The sequence below is a fragment of the Puma concolor genome, chromosome A3 (genome assembly GCF_028749965.1).
Source record: "Puma concolor isolate L17-30 chromosome A3, mPumCon1.1.hap2, whole genome shotgun sequence".
In the NCBI taxonomy this organism is placed as follows: Eukaryota; Metazoa; Chordata; class Mammalia; order Carnivora; family Felidae; genus Puma; species Puma concolor.
The window spans coordinates 62,020,347-62,048,030 of NC_141669.1; the positions used below are offsets into that span (position 1 = coordinate 62,020,347).

Below are 27,684 nucleotides of genomic sequence, written 5' to 3' on the forward strand. Positions count from 1 at the left end.
CCCTTTTTTTTCCAATTAAAAAGTTGTTTTTACTTTAGTGTACTTGACAGTGTTACATTAGTTTCAGGTGTAAAACATTGTGATTCAACTTCTCTATGTTGATATTCCGTGCTCACAAGTGTAGCTACCATCTGTCAGCCTACAACCTATTATAATATCATTGCCTTTTATTCCCGTGACTTATTTCACAGACTTATTCCATAACCGGAGGAAGCCTGTATTTCTCACTCCCCTTCCCTCTGGCAACCATCAATTTGTTTCTCATTTTGTTTTTGTTAAAAATTTTTTTTTAAATTTCACTTATAGGTGAAATCATATGGTATTTATCTTTCTTAGTTGGAGTTATTTCAGTTAGCATAATAAACTGTTAGGTCTGTCCATGTTGTTGCAAATGGAACGATCTTATCCTTAGAATGCATCCATTTGTTTTTAAGTTTATTTATTTTATTTTGAGAGAGAGAGAGAAAGAGAATCAATCCCAAGCAGGCTCCTCGCTGTCAGCAAGAAGCCCACGTGGGGTTTGATCCACAAACTGTGAGATCATGACCTGGGCAGAAATCAAGAGTTAGATTAACGGAATGAGCCACCCAGGTGCCCCTAAGAAAGCATCATTTTAATAAAAATATTTAACTTAAGTCCCCAGGGAAATCTTTGATACAAAGTGACCTTTTAAAGAACTTACTCAGCCACTTATTTATCAGGGAGGAGGGTTTGTTTCTCTTTCTGAGTTAAAGATTAATTCTGAATTAAATGAAATCTTTGGCCTTAACTAATGGAAAGGAGACAAAAAGAATGAGACAGAAATAGTTTCTCTGGGAAGGGAGTGCAATCAGGGACATACTTTAAATGCTGATAATCAGCCCCTCAGTGAATGCCACCCCTTGTCACTATCAAACTAGCAGATTAAATGGACTGGCGGAAGGAATTCATATCACTTATATGATGATGACCACACAGAGCTTCTCTATGTACAAAGTGTTCTCCAAATACTCTGTGTCATTTCATGAAAATGGCCTCGAGCCCAAATGTACTTAGGCAACCCTAAATCAGAGCTTCAGTCTCAGTGTCTCAAAGTTCTCACTGGTGTATCCAGGCATGTCTGAGTTTCTTCTCTTTCTGCCTACCAGCTCCCATATTGTATTCACCTGAGTTAGAACTCAGCCAGAGGGAGTCTGTTTTTTGTAGTCCTGGCTGCTGAACTGATTTTTATGGTGAAGGGTTCTGTATAAGATACACTCTACCTGCCTTCCTCACTCTTTATGTGAAGGGTATGCTGTTAAGTGTCCATGAACATTTAAAAACTTGCAAGTAAGAGTGGGTTCTAAAGGGTTGGAAAACAAGCTAATTCTAAGAATCACATCTTCAGAGTAAGGAGTTGGTAAGAGCTTTACCTTCCCACAAATCTTAAGCAAGTTCATTTGGATTATAAAACTGCACAAATTAAAAAGTGCCACTGTTTTTTTTAATGTTTTATTTATTTTTGAGACACACACACACACACACAAACACAGTGTGAGTGGGGGAGGGGCAGAGAGAGAGAGGGAGACACAGAAATAGAAACAGGCTCCAGGCTCTTAGCTGTCAGCACAGAGCCCGATTTGGGGCTCAAACCAACGAAGTGTGAGATCATGACTGGAGCCTAAGTTGGATGCTTAACTGACTGAGCCACCCAGGCGCCTCTCAAAAAATGCTACTGTTTTTTATCTGCATGACCATAGTTATACCATCCCACAATACTGCCATGCAATTATTGTTTTATAAAATATTGCCAGTTCCTCATTTTAAAGTAATATGAGGTGGTACAATAATCAGAATATCTATATTTGAGAAACAGAATGATTATGTAATTTAATTTTAGAGAAATATTTGAGAAACAGAATGATTATGTAATTTAATTTTAGTAATTTAATTTTATTTGGCAATAAGAGTTTTATATTGGATTTTACCCCATTCTCTTGTATTTGTTTCTATGGGAGTTTATTCAAATTGCAAAAAGTAGCAACTTGTGTTAGATAATAGTTACTCTAAATTATTTTGCGTGTAATTTGTGGGTTTTTTTTTTTTTTTTTTGGTGGGGGGAGGTTTTACTTGTGCATCAGAGGAGCAGGTTTTTCTCATTTTCCTAATGGTTATCATTTAGTTATTTCATCAAACTATAATTGGTATTTTTAGATCTACTGGTCAATTTGTTTTAAATACTTGACTGCTTAGCTATCAGTAAGGCTAGTAAAATCTTATCTAGACTGCTCCGATTATTTTTTCCTAGCAAACTCATTTTTAATTTCTAATAGGGAAAATTTATTGAATTTACTACTCTGTGTTCCCAAACAGCCCTGAATGGTATAAAATAACAAAATTTCACTCTGCATTCTTTGTTTGAATTACCCTCCTCAGAGACAATTGTTCTTGATTATTTTTATTTCTTTTGATTGATTTAGTTAAATTGACGTACTTTATCAATAATTCAGAATGCTAAGCTAAATTCCTTGACAATTAGAAACTTTTACCTGATCCATCTAATAAATGTCTTTCAAGTTTATGTTTAAATATGCATAAAATGAGAGGGATATTGTTGAAGAGTATGAAATAGTGTTTTCAAATTAAAGCTAGTTTTTATCCCTAAAGGTGACATATTTGTCTGTGAAAGTAAAACACGAAAGATATTCATTACTTTTTCTTTCTTTCTAGTTATAATTATTTAATATGTTTCCACTGACGGAGGAAAATAAGCATGTGGCCCAGTTGTTGCTCAGTACTGGTACCTGTCCAAGATGTATCTTCAGATTCTGTGGTGTGGATTTTCATGCACCTTACAAACGTCCCTACAAGGTACTTTCATTTTGTTTCTAAAGAAAGTTTATCTATTCTAAAATGAATACCTGTACATTTGGGGGAAAGTATCCATAGCTCTTAATTAAATTTAAAAAAAAACTATAATAAAACAATTCCTGATAATGGTAATTATGGAATTTCCACTAGACCATAAAAGTGTAAGTTCCTTCTTAAGTGATTATATCTGACACTTAATGTAGTGGGATCTTTGTGAAGCACATCCCTGGTGTATGTAATGTTTGTATATACTTCTCCCAAAGAGTAGACAGATATCAAAAAATAGTACTTCTAACCAGATGTTAGTAATATATGTGACAGGAGAATGACAGTCCTGAGATCTTCTATTAAGTGGAAGATCTATTAAGTGTGGATTTGGCTGCATTTTTTTCTTTTTCTGTTTTCTGTATTACCATTTGTACTTACAAATAGGTATTTGTAACCCTCTAGAAGTAAATGCTTACCATCATCATTTTTTACTATTAATAACAACAAAAATAATATACAGGGATCTTTGACATTTATGATAACATACAGAGGTTTGACTAGCAATACTTTCACATAAAATATGTAACATATTTTGTGAAATATACTTGATTCTACTAGTGATGGTCTTTTTAGAGACAATAATTATATATATGTGAATATATACCTATATTAACAGTAATATGCACACGCACACTCTGTTTCTTACAATTGACAATTTTTTTACATGTTTATTTACTTTTGAGGGAGAGTGGGGGGTGGGGGATAAGGGAGGGGAGACAGAAGATCTGAAGCAAACTATGGTTTGAGCCTGATACAGGGCTCAAACTCACAAACTGGAGATCATGCCCTGAGCGGAAGTCAGACACTTAACCAACTGAACTGCCCAGGCACCCCATTTTACAGTTTTTAAAAATTGTTCAGGAGTTAGAAATATAAGTCATTTCCCTTATGTATTAGTTGTTTGTATTATTTTGGAAATAATAATTATATCCAGTGTTCATATAACATTATTATATGTCAAGCTCTCATTTAATCCTAATAATAACCTATCAGGTAAGTACATACTATGATTGTCTCTATTTTCAGATGAAGAAACTGAGGCACAGAGAGGTAAACAACCTGCCCAATTTACACAGCTATTAAGTGAGCAAGCTAGGATATGAACTATCTGTCTGAATCCAAAGCCTAGAATTTGGAGCTAGAAGACATGGATTTGAATCCCAGTTCCAGCTTCAGTTTTCTCCTCTCTAAATGGGATTGATGATAACATCCACTTCACAGGATTTTAAGGGACAGTATCTAATAAAGTATGTGAAAACACTTTGAAAATGGTACATATGCTATGATGATTAATATATATGTGTATATTCGTTTATACACACTGTGACTATACAGTAATAAGACTGGTTTTGTATAACACTCCTTAACACATTTTTTCAGACACATTATTTTATCATTCTATGCATTTGTCGTAAGATTTAAAAAATATATCTTATAAAGACACTTAGTCTTACCAACTTTTATTTGTATCATTTTATGTAAATATGAAAATATTTGAAGACTTTTTTTGTAATATACTTAGGTTTTGATCTGTTCTAGTCATATTACTATTTATGTACACATACACATGTACTATGTTATACTGACATAGAATTTAGGTAATAAACATTTGTGTAGGTCACAATATACCTATATGTGTGTGTATATATGAATATTTCTGTTAAAGATGAAATAGGGGAGCTAATGTCTTAATAAAATAAATTAGATTTGTTTGAGTGTAAGATTTTTTATTCTTTAGAGCCAGTAAATTGTAACCTGAGTGGATTTCAAAAGTATATTTATTCAACAACTGAATAATAAAATCTGTCTAATTTAGGCAAAACAGAAAAAAAGTCCTCTGAGATTTTAGATGAATGGAATGCCTGAAATATGAGAACAGTTTCAAAGAAATGCAACTTTTAACATTCTACTACAAAGGGTGACAGAAATTAGGCAAACCAGAGTGTAGTAGAAGACTTCTTTCAATTAATGCATACATGGTTTTTGTAATTATGGTGCCTAATTTCAGCATTGCCAGCATCTGTTTACCTTTGTTTAGTAATTCGTCTTGAAATTGTTTTTACTTAATATACGTATAATCTCTATTTTTTCAGAATTCATATTAAATGAATATTGTACAAATGAGGTTTTAGTGCTTGTGAGATTATTAAATAACCTAGCAATAATAGAATTCAGTTTGTATTTCTATTTGTTAATAATTAGAAGCAAAGCTTTTTTAAAATCTAAAATTAGTGGGGCGCCTGGGTGGCACAGTCGGTTAAGCGTCCGACTTCAACCAGGTCACGATCTCACGGTCCGTGAGTTCGAGCCCCGCGTCGGGCTCTGGGCTGATGGCTCAGAGCCTGGAGCCTGTTTCCGATTCTGTGTCTCCCTCTCTCTCTACCCCTCGCCCGTTCATGCTCTGTCTCTCTCTGTCCCAAAAATAAATAAACGTTGAAAAAAAAAATTTTTAAATCTAAAATTAGCAAGTGAATGATCCTCATGACATAACTACAAACTAAATTACAGGCATACTTCAGAGATATAGAGATTTGGTTCCAGATTACCCACTAAAGCAAATATCACAATGAAGTGAGTCAAATTAATTTTTTGGTTTCCCAGTGCATATGAAACTCATGTTTTCACTATACTGTAGTCTTTTAAGTGTGTAATAGCATTATGTCTAAAATGTACATAATTAAAAAATAATTTATTGCTAAAAAATGCTAACCATCAGCTGAGCTTCCAGAGAGTCATAATCCCTGGTCACAGATCACTATAAAAAATATAATAATGGAAAGGTTTGAAATATTGTGAGAATTACTAAAATGTGACACAGAGACACAAAGTGAGCAAATGTTGGAAAAATGGTGCTGATAGACTTGCTTGATGCAAGGTTGCCACAAAACTTCAATTTGTAAACACACAGTATCTGCAGAGCAGAATAAACTGAAACACAGTAAAACGGGTTACACCTGTGATAAATTTGTTAATGGAACCTTTCTGCGTCAGATTTAGGACTTTAGCTTCACTGATATATGAAACTCTTTTGGAAAAATATTCACACATATATTGGAGGAGTTACAGATAATTCTCTTTTAAATTCCCCAGAAAGCCAATGCAGGATAGTAAGGTTAATTGATTTCTCCAAAATTGATATAAATCAACATTGTATAAGTCTGTGATATATAGTAATTTCACTCCTGTTTTCATCCTAACCTTAAGGGCATTGTCAAAAGGTTATTACTTTTTCCAAATTAACTTTCCAGGAGTTGCTCAATGAACTACAGAAATTTTTGGAAACTGAAAAAGAGGAATTAATTTCGGATGTTCCAAACCCACCTCCCAAGAAAATTCGACTACAAGAACTAGAAGATGGGATTGATGGGATTGATAATCTGAGTCAAAATGGAGAGGGGAGGGTCTCCATTTTGGAAGATGGTAGCATTGCTTCTAAGAACTCAAATTTAAATGTATGCAATGTATGTCTAGGAATTCTTCAAGAATTCTGTGAAAAAGAGTTCATTAAAAAGGTAAATAATCTGTTTTTTTATTATATGTGCAATTATGTAGAAATTTTCAGTCGTAAGGCCTAGAATTTTTGAATCTAAAGGAGCAATACCATTCACTTCAACTTGTTTAACACCAATGGATCATTAAAACATTTTTACATTTTTTTGAAAAAACAAGCCGACTCTTTTCAAATTACGTTATTAACAAGATATCTGAAAATTAATGAAATATGTGTCCTTGTGTTTGTCATGAGTGCTACTCAACTGAAGAAAATATAGCAGTTTCCTTCTGCTGTTTAACATAGTTAGGAGTTAGAGAAAAGCTCTTAGTCATACCTATTAGTGTCTTGAAATGACAAGTGTTACCGTCTTTTGGAAGGTACATGATTGAATGTGGGATGGCCTTTTGTTTCTTAGCTGTCAGGAGTGCCAAATTTGGCTTTATTTTGCTTAAAAATATTTTTTAAATTAGGAGGTGATCTAATAGAAAACTATTTTGACGTTCCACAGATTGTTCTGCAAGTGAATCCTGGCTGTTTTGAACCTTGTGATATCAGTTGTTCAGGTTATAGTTAGCAAATATTTGATTTCAGGATGTTTATGAGAATTCCCAAAGGTGAAAGTTTAGAAGTGTAGTGTGATCTCCTAGACCAAAATCCACGTTATGAAGATTAGTGTAAAACTTGCAGCAATTCCTGAGAATTTATAGAATACTGTTTTATGTAATAAAAAAATGCTTTTATGTAATACTTTTTTAGGTGTGCCAAAAAGTTGAGGCCTCTGGTTTTGAATTTACCAACTTGGTATTTTCAGTCTCCTTCCCACCACAGCTATCTGTAAGAGAGGTAAGGTCATTTAAATGCATGAAACTATATGTGAAATGCATGCTAGAAATTTCTCAAAAAATGGAGATGTAAAAATATGCCTTACCATATTTTCTACTTATTGTGTACTTACTGAATATTTTGATGATTGAAAGCATGGCATTATTATAGCTGCTTAATAATGTTGAATGAATGGATGAAAAAAAGGAATTATTGATTAAGTTAGTTTATCATAGGACTGTCTCTCTTTTATTTATTTTTTTAGTTTTTAATATTTATTGTGTCAGCAGGGCTGAGAATATCACATGGTTTCAGTCTTCTGTGGGAAGTTATATAATAAAAGCCTAGCGCCTTTGAACATGAAAAACATCCCAAAGGCCAGGAGTCCTCTAAAGGAATTGAAAGGTAGAGATTTCAGAGAATTTCTCTCATTTTCAATATGTAAAGTGACTAGTTTAAGTCACTTTTTGAAGACTTAGTGAAGCGAACAGTGTTCCTTGTGCCATTAAAAGGACTGTCTTTTTTTTTTTTTAAAGGTCCTCATTCTGTAGCAGATATTCATTGAGCTTTAGATCTGTGTGAGGCATGTTGATCAGAGAAAGAGATTTGACCAGGACTTCAGAAATGTTTTGGGGCAGTTGTATACATTTTATAATGGTCTTGGGATGGGATCATTTCAGTTATGATGAACCTTCTTATTTTCTGGAGTCCATGAAAAAAGGGAGAGAAATGGCCTCATGTTTATTTTAACTTTTTTCCTTTGTTAAGTGAAGAAAATAATAGTAGTCATTACTGTAACATTCTTGTGTGTCAAAACTGACATGAAAACATAAAACTATCTTTGTTAATACTGTTAAATGAATTATAGGGAGAATGACCCCTGTAATCTCAAATTATAACAATGAGTTCTAAACAAATTCATTTATGGGTGTAAGGTGTCTTTTCCCTAAGAATCTAAAAGTGTCAGCAGAACATTATATCTTATACCATCACTCTCCTTGGTTGAGCAAAGTATGTTGTAGCAAATTCTATGTTTATTAGCCTCCAAAAGGCCGAAGATTAACTTACGACTTGTTGAAGCTGGTTGAATGACAAAGAGCTGGGAGGTGAAAAAGAGTAGAGTGTTTTTAAATAGTATCTCTGTCGATGACAAGATGGCTGAACTAATAGAATAAAGGGGATGATGATGAGGTACAGAGGTTTATAAACACATAAAATCATTTTTTAGTGAATCATCAAAGCGTTTTTCACGGATAGGTCATTTTCTGAATCCAGTTTTGGTAGCAAGAAACCGACTTCTGAAAGCTAAGTAACATAAAAAGTTGCAGTGTTTGAGTAATAAAAATAGAAATATGAAGCATATTTTCTAAGTGCGGTTATATATCTTACCACCAAGTTCTTCATCTCAAAGTTTATATTTTGACATTAAAATTTGTATTTTCCATTTTTATCACTTAAGTGATCATTTTAACATATCCATTTAATAGTTATTGAATACTTATGAAGTATTTATATTCCATATTAGAAACAGAATATTTCTAATTCTGCTTAAGCTTTATTTATTTTTTAAGAAATATTTATTCATTTTTGAGAGAGAGAGCGAGCGAGTGAGCATGAGCAGGGGAGGGGCAGAGAGTGAGGGAGACAGAGGATCCAAAGCAGGCTCTGCCCTGACAGAAGCGAGCCTGATGTGGGGCTCGAACTTATGAATTGCAAGGTCATGACCTGAACCAAAGTCAGATGCTCAACCGACTGAGGCACCCAAGAACCCTTCTATTTACTTTTTATAACTGATTTTAACCACAAAACTATTTAGCAGAAATATGTGAGCATTCCAGTTATTGCAGAATTAATACATTTCCACAGAATAGTGTGTTCAGTGACTCATTGTTTTCCTTTATTTTTTTTATTATTTTTTTTAATGTTTGTTTATTTCTGAGACAGAGAGAGAGAGAGCATGAGTGAGGGAGGGGCAGAGAGAGAGGGAGACACAGAATCCGAAGCAGGCTCCAGGCTCTGAGCTGTCAGCACAGAGCCTGATGTGGGGCTCGAACTCACAAACCATGAGATCATGACCTGAGCCGAAGTCGGTCTCTCAACTGACTGAGCCACCCAGGCGCGCCTCGTTGTATTCCTTTATATTGAGTAATACATTTTTACCCATTCTTTTCTTAAGAATATTAATTATTCAAAAAGTATGCAGTCCTACATGCTGTATACTATGCAGGTTTCTTCAGCAAATTGTGTTTATGGTTCATTTTGTAATTTTCTTTCATTATTACATGTTGTCACTTTCTTGTATTGCTGTCTTTTATTACTTCTTTGGAGTTAAGATATGATATGTAGGCCAGAGTGGATATAAATTGCTATTCAAACTAGTTAACATATGTGTTACATATCCCAATTTAAACAAATTACACATTTTTGGGGTATTCTTGCATTTTGAATATAAATTCTTGACTTCTCTAGTGACATGTTTCTTCTACATTGTAGTTTTTCAACTTAGAGCTTGTAAAACTTAGAACTTATTTTTCTGTGTGTAAGATAAACATTAATATGTGTGGAATTGATTGATGCTAGTTATCTCATAATTCAGAGTGGAATACACAATTGAGTGAATTTGAATGATTCAGTGTTTTCCACTTCTAAAGACAAAAATTATGATCACAGATACATTGATTTGAAAACAAATAACTTTTTATCGACATGGTAATAGTGTCTGTCTCCTTACTAAAGAACTAAGGGAAAGGATGAGCTCAAGTAAAGGTGTTTTTTTTTTAATCAAAGTATTAAATTTATATTAATTCTTCCATATTTGGCCCTATCAATCCCTTCTGGCTACAGCTATAGTTTTTATTTATCATTATTATAAATGCACTAATTTAAAAGCTTAGGAAGAAAAGCTTGCAGTTGATATAATCATCATCTTGCACTGAGTTTGGGAAAATATGGAGGGAGAGGTAGAATACATCTGTGTGTGTTTTCCTAGGAACTGTCTTATCTGGTTGGGACAGTTTTAGACTGAATAGTGCCGAAGAGGAGGAAAACAAGCAAATTAACTGGTAAAACCCTGTTAGACATCAAGTAATACATGGTAAGCAGAATAAATGGAAGCAGTATTCAGGGACTCACAAAAGACAAATCTTGAACCTAGCTGGATATAATACTTAGAGGCTCCAAAGTCTTTATAACAGTACACAAAATTCGAATGATAAGGTTGAGATTATAAGGGATAGTATATCATGTATATCATTTATAAGTATATCATTACCATAATGATGACTTTGTGGATTTGGGCTCACCACTTGAATGTAACAAAGGAAGGATGAGTTTTTTTTATGAGAATCAGATTTGTTAAGAGGAGAGATATGATGGTGTGATATGGCAAGAAATTATATACCTGCATTGAGATCAGAGATCCTGTGAGTGGAAGAATGCTGAACACCATCCAGAGGAGAATAAAAGGAGAGAGATGGGATAGATACAGGCATGGAAGTGTGTTGTATGGCCAAAGAAGAGGTGATGAGTTGCAAACATAAGAGAGTCATAAAGGTTAGTGTTTACAGTAATATCAGGGACTCCCAGTGTCTAGGCACTTGATGCAAATCACATTTGGTTAAAAGCACATTGATGGCTTTTGAATTGGAACAGTGTCTTCTCCAAAGTAGTGGTTCTCAAAGTCTAATGTGCATAGGACTCATTTGGAGAGTTTCCCAGGCCCCATCCTTAGAGATTGTGATGAGTAGGTCAGTTGGACCCATGAATTTGTGTTTCTAATAAGCTCATGGGTGGTGTTGGTGTTGCTGGTGTTGCTACAAAGGACCACACCATGAGAACCACTGTCCTAAAGGATAATGGCAGAAATAATCTACTCTGGTAATAAACTGAGAACTTTTAAAAATTTATATTCTTTTTTTTAAAATTAAAGTTTATTTATTTTTGACAGAGAGAGAGAGAGAGAGAGAGAGACAGAGCATGAGTGGGGGAGGGGCAGAGAGAGGTAGACACAGAATCCAAAGCAGGCTCCAGGCTCCGAGCTGTCAGCACAGAGCCCGATGTGGGGCTCGAACTCACAGACTGTGAGATCATGATCTGGGCTGAAGTCGGATGCTCAACTGACTGAGCCACCGAGGCGCCCCTAAAATTTATATTCTTGATAGGAAGAGAGAAACAAGCATAATGAGAATATATTCTACACTTTTTTTTTTTTTTAATCCTACACTTTTGATAGGTAGATGTCAAACAGTCCAAAGAAAAGGGAGTCAGAGAAAAATGGCAGAGGAATCTGGGCTGGAAGATAAAAGGATTCGGAGGTTCAGAGAAAGTGCAATTCAGACTTTAATTAAAACCAAATTATCCCAACCAATAAAAGAAAGTTTAAGGATAAAAATGCATCTCAACGAAGAAGAAATTGGGGGATCTCTTTCTCTCTGTATTTATATAAACATTTGTATTTATACATTTATATGTATTTATTTTATCTTTTATTGTAGAAAATTACAAAAGTAGCAAGGCTAGCCTAATGAGCCCTTAAGTATATATCATCCAACTCCAGTTGTAATTTTTTTGCCATACTGAAGTCAGTTTCCAAAAAAAGAGATGGGAAAGGTAGAGTCAGAGTAATGCAGATATAAGGAGGAGGCTTAGGTCTGTGATAGCAACTGGAAAATAAAATCTCTAATGAGTAGAAGCTTGCAAGAATTGCTAAGGAAGACTTGGGGTACTTTAAGTTATGATTATAGGAAGAAAGAGATGAAAAAGGGGATATGTCTGCTATTTGGAACTGATGGTATATTGCTGATGGATGATACAGAGAAAGTGGAACTTCTGAAAATCTTATTTTGCTTCTGTCCTTCCTATGAAGGAAAATGATGTCCAACCTAAATGGGTAGAATGATCATTGCCTGGTGAGGGAAAGTGAGAGCTCCACATGGTGAAGCTGCTCTAAATGGGTTCAGGTATTTGGGCCTGGTTGGATGACATTTCAGGATGGATTGAGAAAGAACTTGCAGTTATCCATGATCTTTGAGAGCTTTTAAAAGATAGCAGATTTTCCAAAATCTGGAAGACAGAGAAGGGCAGCCCCAGTTTTCTAAAGGTGGTTTTGTTAACTACTAACTGGGGAGCTTGACCCTAAACTCCTGGCACTATTTTAGATCAAGAACTAAAAAGTTAATTGTGGGCACTGAGGGTAAGGAAAACTTGGTGAACACACCAAACAGATTATGTGAAAAAATTATAAACAAATTATGAACAAATTAAGAACAAATTATGTCTGCGTCATTTCTTCCTTTTATAGGCTAGCAGGACTATAAAAGGGATTTAGCTAGTGATTTGACCAGGTTTCTTTCTCATGATAACTTCCTGTGGCAGGAAACATGAACAGAATGTGGACAATTGGGTGGGTTGTGTGTGGCTGGACATACCCAAAAGGAACTGATTAGTAACTGATTTCAACCTGGACAGTGTTTCTCCAAGTGTACTCTGCTGATTGAAACCCACTTGGAGAAAGGTGTTGAAAGCAGATTGCCGGGCCTTGTCTTAAACCTCCTCAATCAGAATCTCCAGATATAGGGCATAGAAACCCTTCTACAATTAAAGTACACACCGAAATTCAAGAATCACGCAACTTCAGAGAGATTTCTGATGTGCTGCGAGGTTTTTTTCAGATGTCTCATTCATGATTTCTACTAGTGGTGCTATAATGGTAGCACTGCAGATGTGCATGACACAGAGTTAAAAATATAGCAGATAGGCTGAGTGTTAGACTTGAGATCCGAAAGATCTCAAGAATAGGGAAAATCTAACAAGTTGAAATTTAACAGGAGTAAACATAAGTTCTTATACATGGGTTTAGAAAACCACTGCCAACTAAAGGACAGAGCGGGAATGGCTTAAAAGCTGTGTTTATAGACAAGGTGTGGGTGTTTTAGTTAATAGCCTGGTAAGAATTAGGGGACTGAGGTGGATAACCTCTTTGGACTTCAGTACAGATATGAAAGTGTAGTATCTGGAGAGATGAAGGTGATGGTCCGTCTGGTTTTACTCAGTGCTGACCATTCATGGACTGCCATATGCAGATGGAACATATTACTTTAGGAGGAACAGGGACAAATGGAAAGGCATTATGTGATAGTCCACCTCCTAATCCTTGAAACCTGGGAATATGTTACTTTACGTGGGAAAAAAGGGGGGGGGTGATTTTATGGATGTAATTAAGATTAAGGATCCTGAGATGGAGAAATTATCCTGAATTCTCTGAGTGAGCTCAGCATAACTATATGAGCCCTTAAAAGTACCCTTCTTGGCTGAGGTCAAGGAAATGGATTCTCTTAGCCTACATCCTCCAGAAAGGAATACAGCCCTGTTGACAGCTTGATTTTAGCCCAGTGAGACCCATATTGGACTTCTGACCTAAAGAACTATAAGATAATAAATTCATATTGCTTTAAACCACTTTGTTTGTAGTGGATTTGTTATAGTAGCAAAAGAAAACAAATACCCATGAAGAGGAGTGCATTCCAAATGGTGGACACATCTGAAACCTGGTCAGGGAGCCACTGTTGAAGGAACTTGGGTCGTTTAATTTGGAGAATGTATGAGTAGTGGGATGAATTTGCCATTTTTCAATATTTGAGGGGTTTTCTGTTGCAGAGATGGAATCAGGAGGGAGATCATTTTCAGCTATAAGGAACTATTCAGAACAGGATAGACTTTTCAGAGATGGTATATTCCACCAGAATATTTAAGCCAACGCTGGGCAATTACTTGGCAGAGATATATAGAAGGAAAGTGTACGCCATATAGATGGTTAGACTAGAAACTTTGTTCAGGCTTTTCAATTCTAAGATCCTATATAGTTTTAAGAAAAATATTTATTACATTAGTTATTTTTTTGTTACCTTATATTCATGATTGAGTCCTCTAAACTTCTTCACCACATTCAAATTAGTGCCACACTAAAATTATGAGAGAATGAATGATCCAGACTTACCCTAATATTAGGCTAAACTGACGTTTATGGGAAAAAGCATTCCATTTAGTCCTTTTAAAAGTAAACTCTTTAAAGTCCTGTACTTTTAGGTTTATCTTTACTAGTGTGGTCCAGTAGAGGGCAATATTGCACTATCAGTTTGGTTTTTTTGGTAGTGTGTGGAAACAGTTTGCTCACTTTATTGACTCTTATGCAGCTTGTTGGGAGTTGCATTTGTCAAATCAAAAACTTTTTGTTTCATTTTTTTAATTTTTTTTTTTTTTTTTTTTTTTTTTGGAGAGAGAGGGAGACAGAGCATGAGCAGGAGGCCGGGGGAGAGGGTGGGACAGAGAGAGGGAGACAGAGAATCGAAGCAGGCTCCAGGCTCTGAGCTGTCAGCACAGAGCCTGACACGGGGCTTGAACTCACAAACCACAAGATCATGACCTGAGCTGAAGGCAGATGCTTAACTGTCTGAACCACCCAGGATCTCCCCACACTTTCATTTTTATACTTGTAATATCTTCATGCTTTGCACTAAGTACTATAAATTATACACAGCTCTAGAAAACTAACCAAAAATAAAAGCAGTACCATTTCTGTGGTGGCAGTTTATATTTACAATTTTTTTCTTAAATTATGACAAATGGATATTCAAAAGATTGGATTTTTACTTAAATCTGTGGGTTCATAACCAATTTGGGATCATCATCTCATTAAGAATCTAAAGAAAGCAATTGAATCCCTTTCCTAGACATGTGTATATTCAAAAATTTGCATGTACTTATAGGGCCTCTTAAACTCCCAGTCATTAATCTAGGATCTTTCTTGATCGAATACTCCAGAACCTCCCCCCTCCAACTGATTGATGTAGTTACTTTTTCTAAAGGGCAATGTTTTTTCTAATTATGTTGAAATCACTTTGACTTCAAATACAGAGACTATGCTTTCAAGTTCATATTGTGTATGCAGGCTCATTCATTAACCTGACTCTGATTTAGCATGTGTAGTTTCAGCTTTTTGTTCATGTTGCATGACTTCTCACATTCTTGTTTTGCATGACAGGCATCTTGCCTAAATCAGTTTGTGTTCTCTCTCACCTACCATTTAAGAGCAACTCAAGGTTCACTTTGACTAACAAACTTTTTCTGAGCTTACTAAGGAGATTTCAGAATTTGTAGCCCTATTTTCTTATTAGGTTAGTTGGTTAGAACTTGCTTCAATCCCTGTGTGGTCCACTAAATCATGCAGAATGTGTTTTTATAAAGTTGCTGAATGAGACACTGAAAAACATGCAGAAATTACAGAGATCACTGTCTCTGCTCCTTAGGTGTCTTTCAATAGACTCTTTATGGACAGGTTGGGGGGGATAGTAACCTTGCTATGTTTTAGATACACAGGCTGCAACGTTAAAAACCCTTCAGAGGACGTGCAACAACTTAAACCTATCTTCCTTATAAAAAGTAACTCCCAAAGCATGTCCCTGTGAGCACAACAAGTAAGTAGAATCACAGAATCATAGATCTGTAGGAGACCCTGGTGAACTAGAACAAAACTCCTAGCTTTTTATGGTACTCACTGAAAAACGATGATGTGATGTGTATATAGCTGTGATTTGTCAGAGCTCTGACCATGCCCCACCCTCAGTGTAAATAAATCCATTCAGAATTTCTGATGGAGAATCCAGGAGTTCCCAACCTTTGTGTATAAGGTGATCCCCTTTTAATCTCTCACAGTTCAATGAATCCCCTATATCTGTGATTTAGAAAAAAGATACGCTTGGATTATTTTTTTTGCCTCACAGATTGGTACTGCTTCACTAATCATCTCGCTTATCCTCACTTGAAGAGGAGAAAAACCAAAGCTTGCCTAATGTGGCATATTTATTGGAATTTGGGTGGCTCTTTTTTGTTTTTAGACCATACCATCTTTTCATCTTGTTACATTCAGGTGTGGTTATTTACCTAACTACCATGGCTCTATGGGCATTGCCTTTTTTAAACTACTCCACTTATTAAGCCATCCACTCAAGAACACAAACAAGGATCAAGGGCTCACCAGAATGATGAATCTAGTCAAAGGTGCTGTGTTAGGGGGAACATGGGACTTGACATGGTAGTAGGTTCAGGATTCTGTTACTCAGTGCCTATCTGGGACATGTGTTCCAAGGGAGAAAGGTTGAGTAATATGCAATTAGTCAAAGTCTATACAGAACCCCAGTCCTGGTTAGAATGGGTAGTCAGAAGTCCAGCTGTCAAGGAGTCAGAGCAGGTATTGAAGAGGTCTAATAACCGATTGTTAGGGATGCAGGCCCAGGGGAGCCCAACATGTAAAACAAAAACCTCTTCCTGAGGTCATTGCAGCATGTAGCTGGGAAGGAGATGCCATGGTGAAGTAGGATAGAAACAAGGCTAATTCTAAAGACCATCACAGTAATAATATGTATATTGAATTCAAGAATGCAGTTGGCAAGGCTCCAGGGTGGCTTAGTTGGGTGAGTGTCCAACTCTTGATTTAGGCTCAGGTCATGATCCCAGGATCATAGGATCTAGCCCTGAGTTGGGCTCCATGGTGAGCATGGAGCCTGCTTAAGATCCTCTCCCTTTCTCCCTGTCTCCCCCCTGGGTATGCACATTCTCTCTCTAAAATAAAATTAATTAAAAAAAAAAAAAAAAAAGGAATGAAGTTGGCAGGGTATTCACACATATGTTTAAATACTTGAATATGCATATGCTTACTTCCTAGCTTTGTTTTTTTCTTGGTCTGAACTAGCTAAGTATAGGTGGAGAAGGCAGCAAGAAAGAAGAGTTGCTATGTCTTATCAACCCATGCAGGTCATTGAGAGGTAGTAGGGTGCAGTAAGAATATGAGGCAGCCTTTAAATTTTGAAGTTTATTATTTTAATTTGTATGGTCCCTTCTTGTGAATTATTATACTTTTGCATATTTAAAATTTACAAGAAGAAATACAAGAAATAAATACAATAAGGAATATAAAGTAAAGCAAATTGTTTTTCTCTAAAACTCAGTTTCCCCATCAAATGCAACATATTATCATGTTGCTACTTACCAACTGTTGAGTTCCTTATCAAACTTTTTTTTTTCATTAATTTTAGGACTTTGTGGCCTAGTAAACTAAGTTTCAGAAAAAGGGAACTTCTAATTTAGGCTCTGCCTATTTCAGATTTGGGTTTCTCTTGTTACATAGAGAAGTCATGTCAACTGTCCTTTTTTTCTGATGTCACCACCATATTTTAGACTTATTAATTCTAACCTATGAAGTTATGATTGTTTTTGGTATGTATAATTTGATATATATATATAATATATGTAATTTAATCACCACAACCTCTTGAAGTAGATGGTGTTATTATCTCTATTGTACAGATGATGAAATTGAAACTCAAGATCACATTGCTAATAAATAACAGAGCTAGGACTTGAATGCTCATCTGTCCACTCTAAGGTTTATGCTTTTGATTATTGCTATATCCCACTGCCTAAATTGTGATTTGGTAAGATTTCAAAAGTGGGTTATTGTGTTGCTGTGTTTATAGGAGAGACTTAGCCTAGGTTTTGACCTTCACCAGTACTTTGTTTCTTCAGAGGGTACAATATCTTCAAAGTCAGAGAAAGGATACTTAGTTTAAAAAAAAAAAAAAAATATATATATATATATATATATATATATATATATATATATATATATGTATACACACACACACACACACAACCAGAACTCGTAATATTTTAACAAGAATGAGGATAAATCACCAGTTTATTTGGTGATTTTCTAAAAATATGGTTTTTAAAAATAAAATTAAAATTACATTTTTTACGACTTTCCCACCACAGTTGGGTTCAAGTTTGGTTATCAGATGACTGGAGTAGGTGGAGAAGACATTTTGAATTGAGTATTTTATTACAGCAGATATCTTAAAATAGAGGAATTTCCAGTCATTTTTGTGAGGAGCTACTTTTGATTTTCCTTTGATCTTAGGACGATTGGTACGTGTGTGTGTGTGACACGATGAATTATGATGTTACAGTCCCTTAATAATTGGAGGTGGGCATGCCAGTAACGTGTTCAGCCAAGTCACACATATGTCCAAATGTCCAAGAAGAGGGCCTGGGTGCAGGTGCCACCCTGAAGTCAGACTCGTCCAACTTCATTACTGACTTGTCAGAAACCTCATTTTTAAGAAATGTTACCGGTACTTTCTTTTCTTTTAGAAAAAGGCAAGATCAACAAAATAGTTTTAGATTAGGTCAGTCAGTTAAAAAGTGTTGACTAATGGAAGTGCTGCAGCTGTTCCTGCTTTTTTAAAAAATTAGGTTGGGGCGCCTGGGTGTCTCAGTTCGTTAAGCGTCTGACTCTTCATTTTGGCTCAGTTCATGATCTCACAGTTCATGAGTTTGAGCCCTGTGTTGGGCTGTCTGCTGTCAGCACAGAGCCTGCCTTTGGATCCTCTGCCCCCCCCCCCCCCCCCGCCCCTCTCTCTCTCTTTCAATAATAAATAAACATTTAAAAATTTAGGTTGTAGTGCTTAAAATATTGGAAGTTATCTTTATTAATCTTCCCTTTTAAGTAAAACCTGCTCTGATTTTCTTCACTGATATTAATACTGGATCAATACTAATGGAATCCACTTTCTAGAGTAGATACCATTCAAGGACTTTGTGGGAATGTTTATCTGAGAAATCTTTTTCTAAGAAAAACTGTCTTTCTCTTTACCGTTGTTATTTTTTTTATTTTAATTCCAGTATAGTTAACATACAGTGGATGTTAGTTTTAGGTGTACAAAACAGTGATTCAGCAGTTCCATACATCACCCAGTGCTCATCACAAGAAGTGTACTCCTTAATCCCCATCACCTATTTCACCCATCCCTCAACCCACCTCCCCTCTGGTAACCATCAGTCTATTCTCCAGAGTTAAGATTCTTGTTTCTTGGTTTGTCTTTTTTCCCCTTTGCTTGTTTGTTTTGTTTCTTAAATTCCACATATGAGTAAAATCCTTGCCACTACTTTTATTGTGCATAGTTATCCAATTTTAATGCTATAAATATTTTCAACCAATTTGGATACTCTAATCATTTCTAAAACTCTCATGTAAAGACTTCAGTTGTACACTGGGTTGTCAGTTTTCAGAACTACTTCCTTTCTACTGCTTGTATCTTTTGGTTTAACAATTAGTGTGTCAGAGATTAGCTGGATGCATGTCAGTCTGTACAATTGTGGCAAGAGTCCTCAGAGCAGGCACTAGCAGAAAGAAGAGGTTAGGTTTTTTATTTTAAAAAACCCCACAAATATAATATATATATATAGCAAATTAAAGAATCATATATTGTTTTCATTACATCGTAATTTAAAAGCTATTCATGTAAGTAACTGTTAAAGTATTGCTGCAACTGAAATTCTTGATGGTTTTTTCTGCTAGGATCTCAGTTTGCTCTGAAGTGATTGTTAAAAATGTTGCTGTATCTGGGCAGAGATACTGTAAGGGGAACTAACTTGGGTGGGGAAAAAGAAAATGGATTTTATTTAAATTAAAGGTAGTCGTGAAGCATGCAAAAGGAAATGAAATCATGAAATAGATGTAAAGGTGTCAACATAGGTAGTAGCCCTTTTATGCTTGTATTAAGACTCATAATCTTTTCAGAATTCAGTTCATATCTAGGATTTACATTTTCTTGGGGGCACCTGGGTGGCTCAGTCGTTTAAGCATGTGACTGTTGATCTCCGCTCAGGTCATGATCTCCTGGTTTGTGAGATCAACTCCTGCATTGGGCTCTGCGTTGACAGCACAGAGGCCATGTGGGATTCTGTCTCCCTCTCTCTCTCCTCCCCTGTGCATGCGCACACACACGTGCACGTGCTTTCTCTCTCAAAGTAAAAAAGTAAACTTTAAAATGTCTCTGAAGCTTGGAGATTATGGTGTATTGTCACTATAAATTCATGTTAGAAACCATGAGATAGTGGGGCGCCTGGGTGGCTCAGTCGGTTAAGCCTCTGACTTAGGCTCAGTTCTTAGAGTTTGAGTTTGAGCCCTACATGGGTCCCTGCGCTGACAGTGTGCACCCTGCTTGGGATTCTGTCTCCCTCTTTCTCTACCCCTCCCCCACTCACTGTCTCTCAAAAATAAATAAACATTTAAAACAAAAAGAAACCATGAGATAGTGATTTTAGTGAGACTTTGGATCATAGCTCTGAAAGCATCACAGAAACCCTCTACTTATCAAGGAATTGGACACATGCATTTCAAGCCTATTTAGTAGATCAGTAACCATGTATGAATGGTAAGATTTTTTTAAATGCATGTATGTATTAAGGACACTTCTGTTGGATAAAATTTTTATTCATGATGTAACCTGAGTTATTTTGCAATTAAGATTAAGATGTACCACATGTGTCTTCTCTTTGTTTTTTTAATGCTTGTTTATTTTTGAGAAAGAGAGTGAATGAGAGTGAGCATGGGTGAGGGGCAGAGAGAGAGGGAACAGAGGATCTGAAGTCAGCTCTTTGCTGACAGCAGAGAGCCCGATGCAGGGCTGCAACTCATGAAATGAATCATGAGATCATGACCTGAGCTGAAGTCAGACACTTAACCGACTGAGCCACCCAGGTGCCCCCCGGATAAACAATATTCTATTAGCACATAGACCTTTTTTCCCCTGAACTTGAGACACAGTATGTCTGTTGGTTAACTTACTGGACATCTTAGGTAAAGTCTTATTCCAGTTTGATTAGTCATTCATTTCTCATATTTAAGTAATGGCCTTATAGAAAACACAGATTACATGATGAGTCCTCGAAGTTGAACTCTACCCTCTATTCTAGAATAGAAATATTTTCATTTTCATTTTATTAAGTTTTGTTTTAATATTCATCAGTAGTTATCCCCTGTCTTTGCCCCTAAAACTAGAGTTTAAGTGTGCCTGATTTTGATCTATATAAAATAGAATCATAACATAATATATCTTTTGTGTCTGGCTTCCTTCATTTGGTGTTATTTTTAAGAGATTCATCTATATTGCTATGTGTAGCTATAATTTATTCATTTTCATTGTTATACAGTTTTCAGTTGCATAAATATACTGCAGTTTATTTATACTATTATAAATGGATATTAAGTTCATTTCTGGTTTTTGGCTACTTCCAACAGTAAAACCATAAGCATTCTTGTAGCTGTATCCTAGTGCACATACGTAGGAGTTTATCTAGGCTATATGCCTGTGAGTGGAATTGCTGAGTCATAAGGAATACATTTAAATAATATAATCTGAATTAACACTACAATTTATAGCCTATTAATCAGCTTTATTAGCTCATTCCTCCTAAATCAACTTAATGACAACAGCCTTAACTTTTCACTAATATTTTCTGACTCCCTGTCAGTGCCCTTATTAACATTAATGATATGACTTTGTCCACTAATACCCATAGCCAGTCAGTTTCATCTATCACTAGATGAAAGAATCACCAACCTTCCTTAGAAACTATATATTACAATACTAGTTATGCTACAAATATTCTTAATTACAACTTTTACTGCTATAGAATGAATTTTATTTTATATTTTATTTGAAGCAACATTAATTCCAATCCTAATCATCATCAGCCACTAAGGACACCAAATAGAATGATTAAAAGCAGGACTTTATTTTATATTCTAGTAGGATCACTCCCACTTTTCAATGCCCTAATCTTTATCCAAAATCTTACAGGTTCATTAAACTTTCTAATAATTCAATCCTGAACCGAAACAGTATCTAGTTCTTGATTTGGTTGAATGTCGACATTGGCTCAGGTCATGATCTCACGGTTTGTGGGTTCAAGCCCCACGTCGGGCTCTGTGCTGACAGCTCGGAGCCTGGAGCCTGCTTTGGATCCTGTGTCTCCCTCTCTGCACCTCCCCCGCTCACACTCTGTCTCTCTCTCTCTCAAAAATAAAATAAAAACATTAAAAAGAAATCACTCACTGCATATTCCTTTCTTAGCCACATAGCACTAATAATTGTAGCCATTCTTATCTAAACACCATGAAGTTACATAGGAGCTACAGCCCTAATAATTGCCCACAGCCTTACATCAACAGTGTTTTGCCTGGCAAATTCAAACTATGAACAAATTCCCAGCTGAACTATAATTCTAGCTCAGGGATTAACAGACTCTCCTTCTACTAACAGCAGCATGTTGACTTCTAGTGAACCTTACCAATTTGGTCTTATCCCCAACAATTAGCCTAATTGGAGAACTATTTGTAATTAATTACATCATCATTTTCATTATCCAACATTATCATTATCCTAGTAGGAATTAACATTGTTATTACTACCCTATAGTCCCTTTATATATTAATCAAAACACAATAGAGCAAACCATCATTCACATGAGAAAATGCTCTCATAGCCCCACATTTACTGCCCTGTTACTTATATCAGTTAACCCCCAAATTATTTTGACATCCATTTTTAATAAAAATAAAATTAAATATATTTTACCTAATAAAATATATTTTAATATATTTTAATAAAAATATTAGATTGTGAATCTAATAATAGAAACTCAAAACATCTTTTTTACTGAGAAAATATGCAAGAATTAATTCATGCCTCCATGTATAATAATAACAGCTTTTTTAAACTTTTAATGGCTAGAAGTAATAATCCATTGGTCTCAGAACCAAAAAGTTGGTACAACTCCAAATAAAGGCAATAAATCTATTCACCTCTTCTATACTAATTTCACTATTTATGTTAACTTTACCAATCATAGTTATCACTTCTAAGATCTATGAAAGCAATCTATATCCATACTGCATAAAAACTATCATCTCATATGCCTTCATCCCACAATATTTGCTTATTGGGCCAAGAAAAAATTATTTCAAACTGACACTGAATAACCATTCAAACCCTGAAGTTATTGCTCAGCTTTAAACCAGATTATTTCTCGGGTGCCTGGATAACTCCATTGGTTAAGTGACCAACTCTTGACTTTGGCTCAGGTCATGAACTCATGGTTTGTGAGTTCTAGCCCTGCATTGGGCTCTGTGCTGACAGTGCTGGGCCTGCTTGGGATTCTTTTCCCTCTCTCTGTGTCCCTCCTCTGCTTGCACTCTGTCTGTCTGTCTCTCTCTCTCTGTACTAAATAAATAAACATTAAAAAAAAAAAAAAAAAGAGTATTGCTTTTTCCACCTCAAGCCAGTTAGGCCTAACAATATGAAATATCTTAACGATATTAATCAACCATGTCTAACATTCCTACACGTCTGCACATTCATGCATTACAGTTTTTGGGTTCTTTGAATAAAGCTGGTGTATACAAACTTTTATGTGTAATCATTTGTGTGTATATTTTCATTTTGGGTAAATACCTTAGAGTGGAAATCTAAGTCATACGGTAGGTATGTGTTTAACCATATGAGAAGCTGCCGTGCAATTTTCCGAAGTAGATTTACCAGTTTATGTTTATAATCCACCAACAGTATGTGAGCATTGTAGTCGCTTCACATTCTTAGTAACACTTGGTATCGTCACTTTCTTTCATTTGAGCCATTCTAATGGGTGTGTAGAGATTATATATTTATTTTTCTACTGACTAATAATGTTGAGCATCTTTTCATGTAGTTACTTGCCATTCATATATCTTTGTGAAGTCTCTTCACATGTGACTTTATCAAATATTTTGCCCATTTAAAAAATTTGGGTTATCTTCTTTTCATTGAGTTGTAACAGTTCTTAATATAGTCCAGATCCACATCCTTATTATGTATATATGTGTTGCAAATATTATCTCCCATGTCGTGGGTTGTTCTTTAATTTTCTTAATGATATTTGTCAAAGATGACAACTTCCTACTTTTGATAAAGTCCAGTTCACCAGCTTTTTATTCATATGGTTCATGCTATTTGTATCCTACCTAACAAATTGTTGTACACTGCAAGTTTACAAAGATTTTCTCCTATGTTTTATTATAAAAGTTTTCAGGGGTGTCGGGGTGGCTCAGTTGGTTGAGTCTCTGACTCTTGATTTCAGCTCAGGTTATGATCCCAGGATCGTGGAATCAAGCCCCATGTCAGGTTCTATGCTGAGCATAGAGGCCTGCTTGGGATCCTCTCTCTCTCTCTCTCTCTCTCTCTGTCCCTCTCCGTCTCTCTCCCTATCTCTCTCCTACTCCCCCTCCCTCCCTCCCTCTCTCTCCCTCTCTCTCCCTCTCTGTCCCTCTCTTTCCCTCTCCCCCCCTCCCTCTCCCTCCTTCTGCCCATCCCCCTGCTCATCCTTTCTCTGTCTCTAAAATTTTAAATAAATAAATAAATAAATAAATAAATAAATAAATAAATAAATTTCTTCCTTTTAGCTTTTATGTTTATATCTCTGATCCATTCTGAGTTAATTAAAAAAAAATTTTTTTTAACATTTATTCATTTTTGAGACAGAGAGAGACAGAGCATGAACGGGGGAAGGTCAGAGAGAGAGGGAGACACAGAATCTGAAACAGGCTCCAGGCTCCGAGCTGTCAACGCAAAGCCCAACGCGGGGCTCGAACTCACAGACCGTGAGATCATGACCTGAGCCGAAGTCGGACGTCCAACCGACTGAGCCACCGAGGTGCCCCCTGAGTTAATTTTTTATTTTTTTTTCAAAAAAATTTTTTTTTCAACGTTTATTTATTTTTGGGACAGAGAGAGACAGAGCATGAACGGGGGAGGGGCAGAGAGAGAGGAAGACACAGAATCTGAAACAGGCTCCAGGCTCTGAGCCATCAGCCCAGAGCCTGACGCGGGGCTCGAACTCACGGTCTGCGAGATCGTGACCTGGCTGAAGTCGGACGCTTAACCGACTGCGCCACCCAGGCGCCCCTGAGTTAATTTTTTAAATATACTGTGAGGTAAATGTTGATGTTTGTTTTTCTTTTCAGTACCATATGATGAAAAAGCCTTGGTTTCCCCATTGATTTCCTTGCTAACTTTGTAGAAAATAAACTGACCATATGTGTGTATATATATATGTGTGTGTGTTTTTCTTCCATTGATTTGTCATCAGTGGATTGTATATCAATAGTAAACTGTCTTGATTACTCCAGCATTATAGTATGTCTTGAAAACAGCAAATCTTTGAGCTTTTTTCTCTTTAAAATTTACTTTGGTGAGGAGTGCCTGGGTGGCTCAGTCAGTTAAGCATCCGACTTTGGCTCAGTTCATGAACTCAGTTCATGAGTTCCAGCCCCACATCCGGCTCTGTGCTGACAGCTCAGAGCCTGAAGCCTGCTTCAGATTCTGTGTCTCCCTCTCTCTGTTCCTCCCCTGCTCACACTCTAACTCTCTCTCTCCCTCTCTCAAAAATAAATAAACATTAAAAAAAATAATAAAATTTGCTTTGGTGATTCTAGGTCCTTTGCATTTCCATACAGATTTTAGAATCTGCTTATCAATTTATTTTTTTTATTAATTTGGCTTAAATTTTGACTGGGATTGCATTGAATTTATAGGTAAACTTGATAAGAATTGGTATCTGACTTAAATTTGGTATTTTTTAACTTCAAAATAATGCTCTTGTGTGTTTGTACGCATATGTGTGTGTTTTGCCATTCCTTGTGGCAAAGCAGAATCAATTCAGAATTTTTAGAATGAGAAAATTGTATTTTTTCCAATATATTTCTCCCCTTACAGTGCTGTAAATTAAATGGTAAATAAATATTAAAAAAAAAAAAAAAGAATTGGTATCTGGATAGTATTGCATTTTCCAATGTGTGAATGTGGTATATTTCACTCTTTGCTTTCTTTTAGCAATGCTTTATAGTTTTCAGTGTACAGATTTCACACATGTTTTAAAAGTTTATCCCTAAGAATTTCATTCTTTTGGGTGGTATTATACATGGAATTGTATTTTTATTGCATTTTTAAATTTTTCATTGCTTGTTTATAGAAATACAGTTGGTGTTTTATAACCTTGTAACCTGCAATTCTGCCTGAATTTTTTTCATAGTTATAATAGTTTTGTTGGAGATTCCTTAGGATATTTTACAACATGATCATATTTTTGAATTACAAATTCAGTTTCTTCAGTTGATACTGATCTATTCAGTTTCCTATTGTTTCTTCTGTCAGTTTTGATAATTTGTATCTTTGAAGGAATTTGTTTCATCTAAGTTGTCAGATATATTGACATAAAGTTTTTCATAATATTTCTGTATTATGGACTAATATTCCCTAACAATGGTAATTTATGTCTTTTTTTTTCTTTTCTGTGATCAGTCCAGTTGGAGAGTTACCAATATGATTGACCTTTCCAAAGAACCAGTATTTGGTTTCATTGATTTACTTTTTTCTAAATGTTTGTCTGTTTATTTACTTTGAGAGAGAGAACGTGCACAAGCAGGAGAGGGGAAGAGAGAGAGGGAGAGAGAGAGAATCCTAAGCAGGCTCCATGCCATGAGCATGGAGTCTGACACGAGGCTCAATCTCACGACCGTGGGATCATGACCTGAGCGGAAATCAACAGTCAGGCTTAACTGACTGAGCCACCCAGGCACCCCTTGATTTACTCTTTCTATATATTTATTTTCTATTTCATTGACTTCTGCTCTTTATTATTTCCTTCCTTCTACTTTTTTTTCTATATATTTATTTTCTATTTCATTGACTTCTGCTCTTTATTATTTCCTTCCTTCTACTTTTTTTGGCTTTAATTTGCTCTTCTTTTTCTATCTTCCTGAAGCGGGAGCTTAGTTTATTTTAGGCTTTTCTTTCGTACTGCAATAGCAGAGTTGCGTAGGTGTGCTAGGACATCCTGGCCAGCAAGGCCCAAGATATGTACTGTCCGGCCCTTTACAGAAAAATTTGGCCAACCCTTGCTCTAGGGGCTATACTATGCATCTTCACCTTAATTCAATCGGGTAAAATATAGTAAGTAACTTTACAACATTATATTTCAATTTATTGTCCTTGGTGTAATTGTTGTATATATCTGTTACATTTATATACCTTTTAACCCAGCAATGCAGTGTTACAACATTTGCCTTAAATGGTCATATATCTTTTTTAAAAGAGAAGAAAACAGTATACATACCTATTATGTTTACCTACAAACTTACCATTCCTAGTGTTCTTCATTCTTACTTGTAGCTCCAAGTTGCCATCTGGTGTCATTTCCCTTCTTCCTGAAGAGCTTAAGGTTTTTATTTTTGTTTTTAATATAGATTTACTGGTGATGAATCCTCTGAGTTTTTGTTTATCTGAAAAGTCTTTATTTTTCCTTCAGTTTTATAGTATAGTTTCATTGGATATAAAATATTTGGTTGACAAAATTTTTTCCTTTCAGCACTTTGAATATGTTGTTCCAGTATCTTTTGTTATTTGTTTTTTGTGATAAGAAGCCTGTGATTAATTATACTGTTCCTTTTTATGCAACAGGTTGTTTTCTATGACTTCTTTCAATTCTGCAAGCTCTTTCTGCTAAATTGAATTCCTGGGCCCACTCAGAGTCAGTTTCTGCTGACTGCTGTTTTCTTAAAA

General features: G+C 35.6%; 1 protein-coding gene across 3 annotated transcripts in view; it reads left to right on the forward strand.

Moving 5' to 3' along the window:
* PUS10 (pseudouridine synthase 10) overlaps positions 1–27,684 on the forward strand; it is a 71,596-nt gene that overhangs the window by 1,256 nt on the left and 42,656 nt on the right. For all 3 annotated transcript variants that reach the window (XR_015249201.1, XM_086701038.1, XM_025932315.2), the window contains exons 2-4: positions 2,689–2,829; positions 6,126–6,389; positions 7,127–7,213. Coding sequence is in view for 2 of the 3 variants with exons in the window: in XM_086701038.1 (XP_086557164.1) it covers positions 2,704–2,829; positions 6,126–6,389; positions 7,127–7,213 (477 nt within the window). In the remaining variant the exon portion in view is untranslated. The remainder of the gene's footprint in view (positions 1–2,688; positions 2,830–6,125; positions 6,390–7,126; positions 7,214–27,684) is intronic.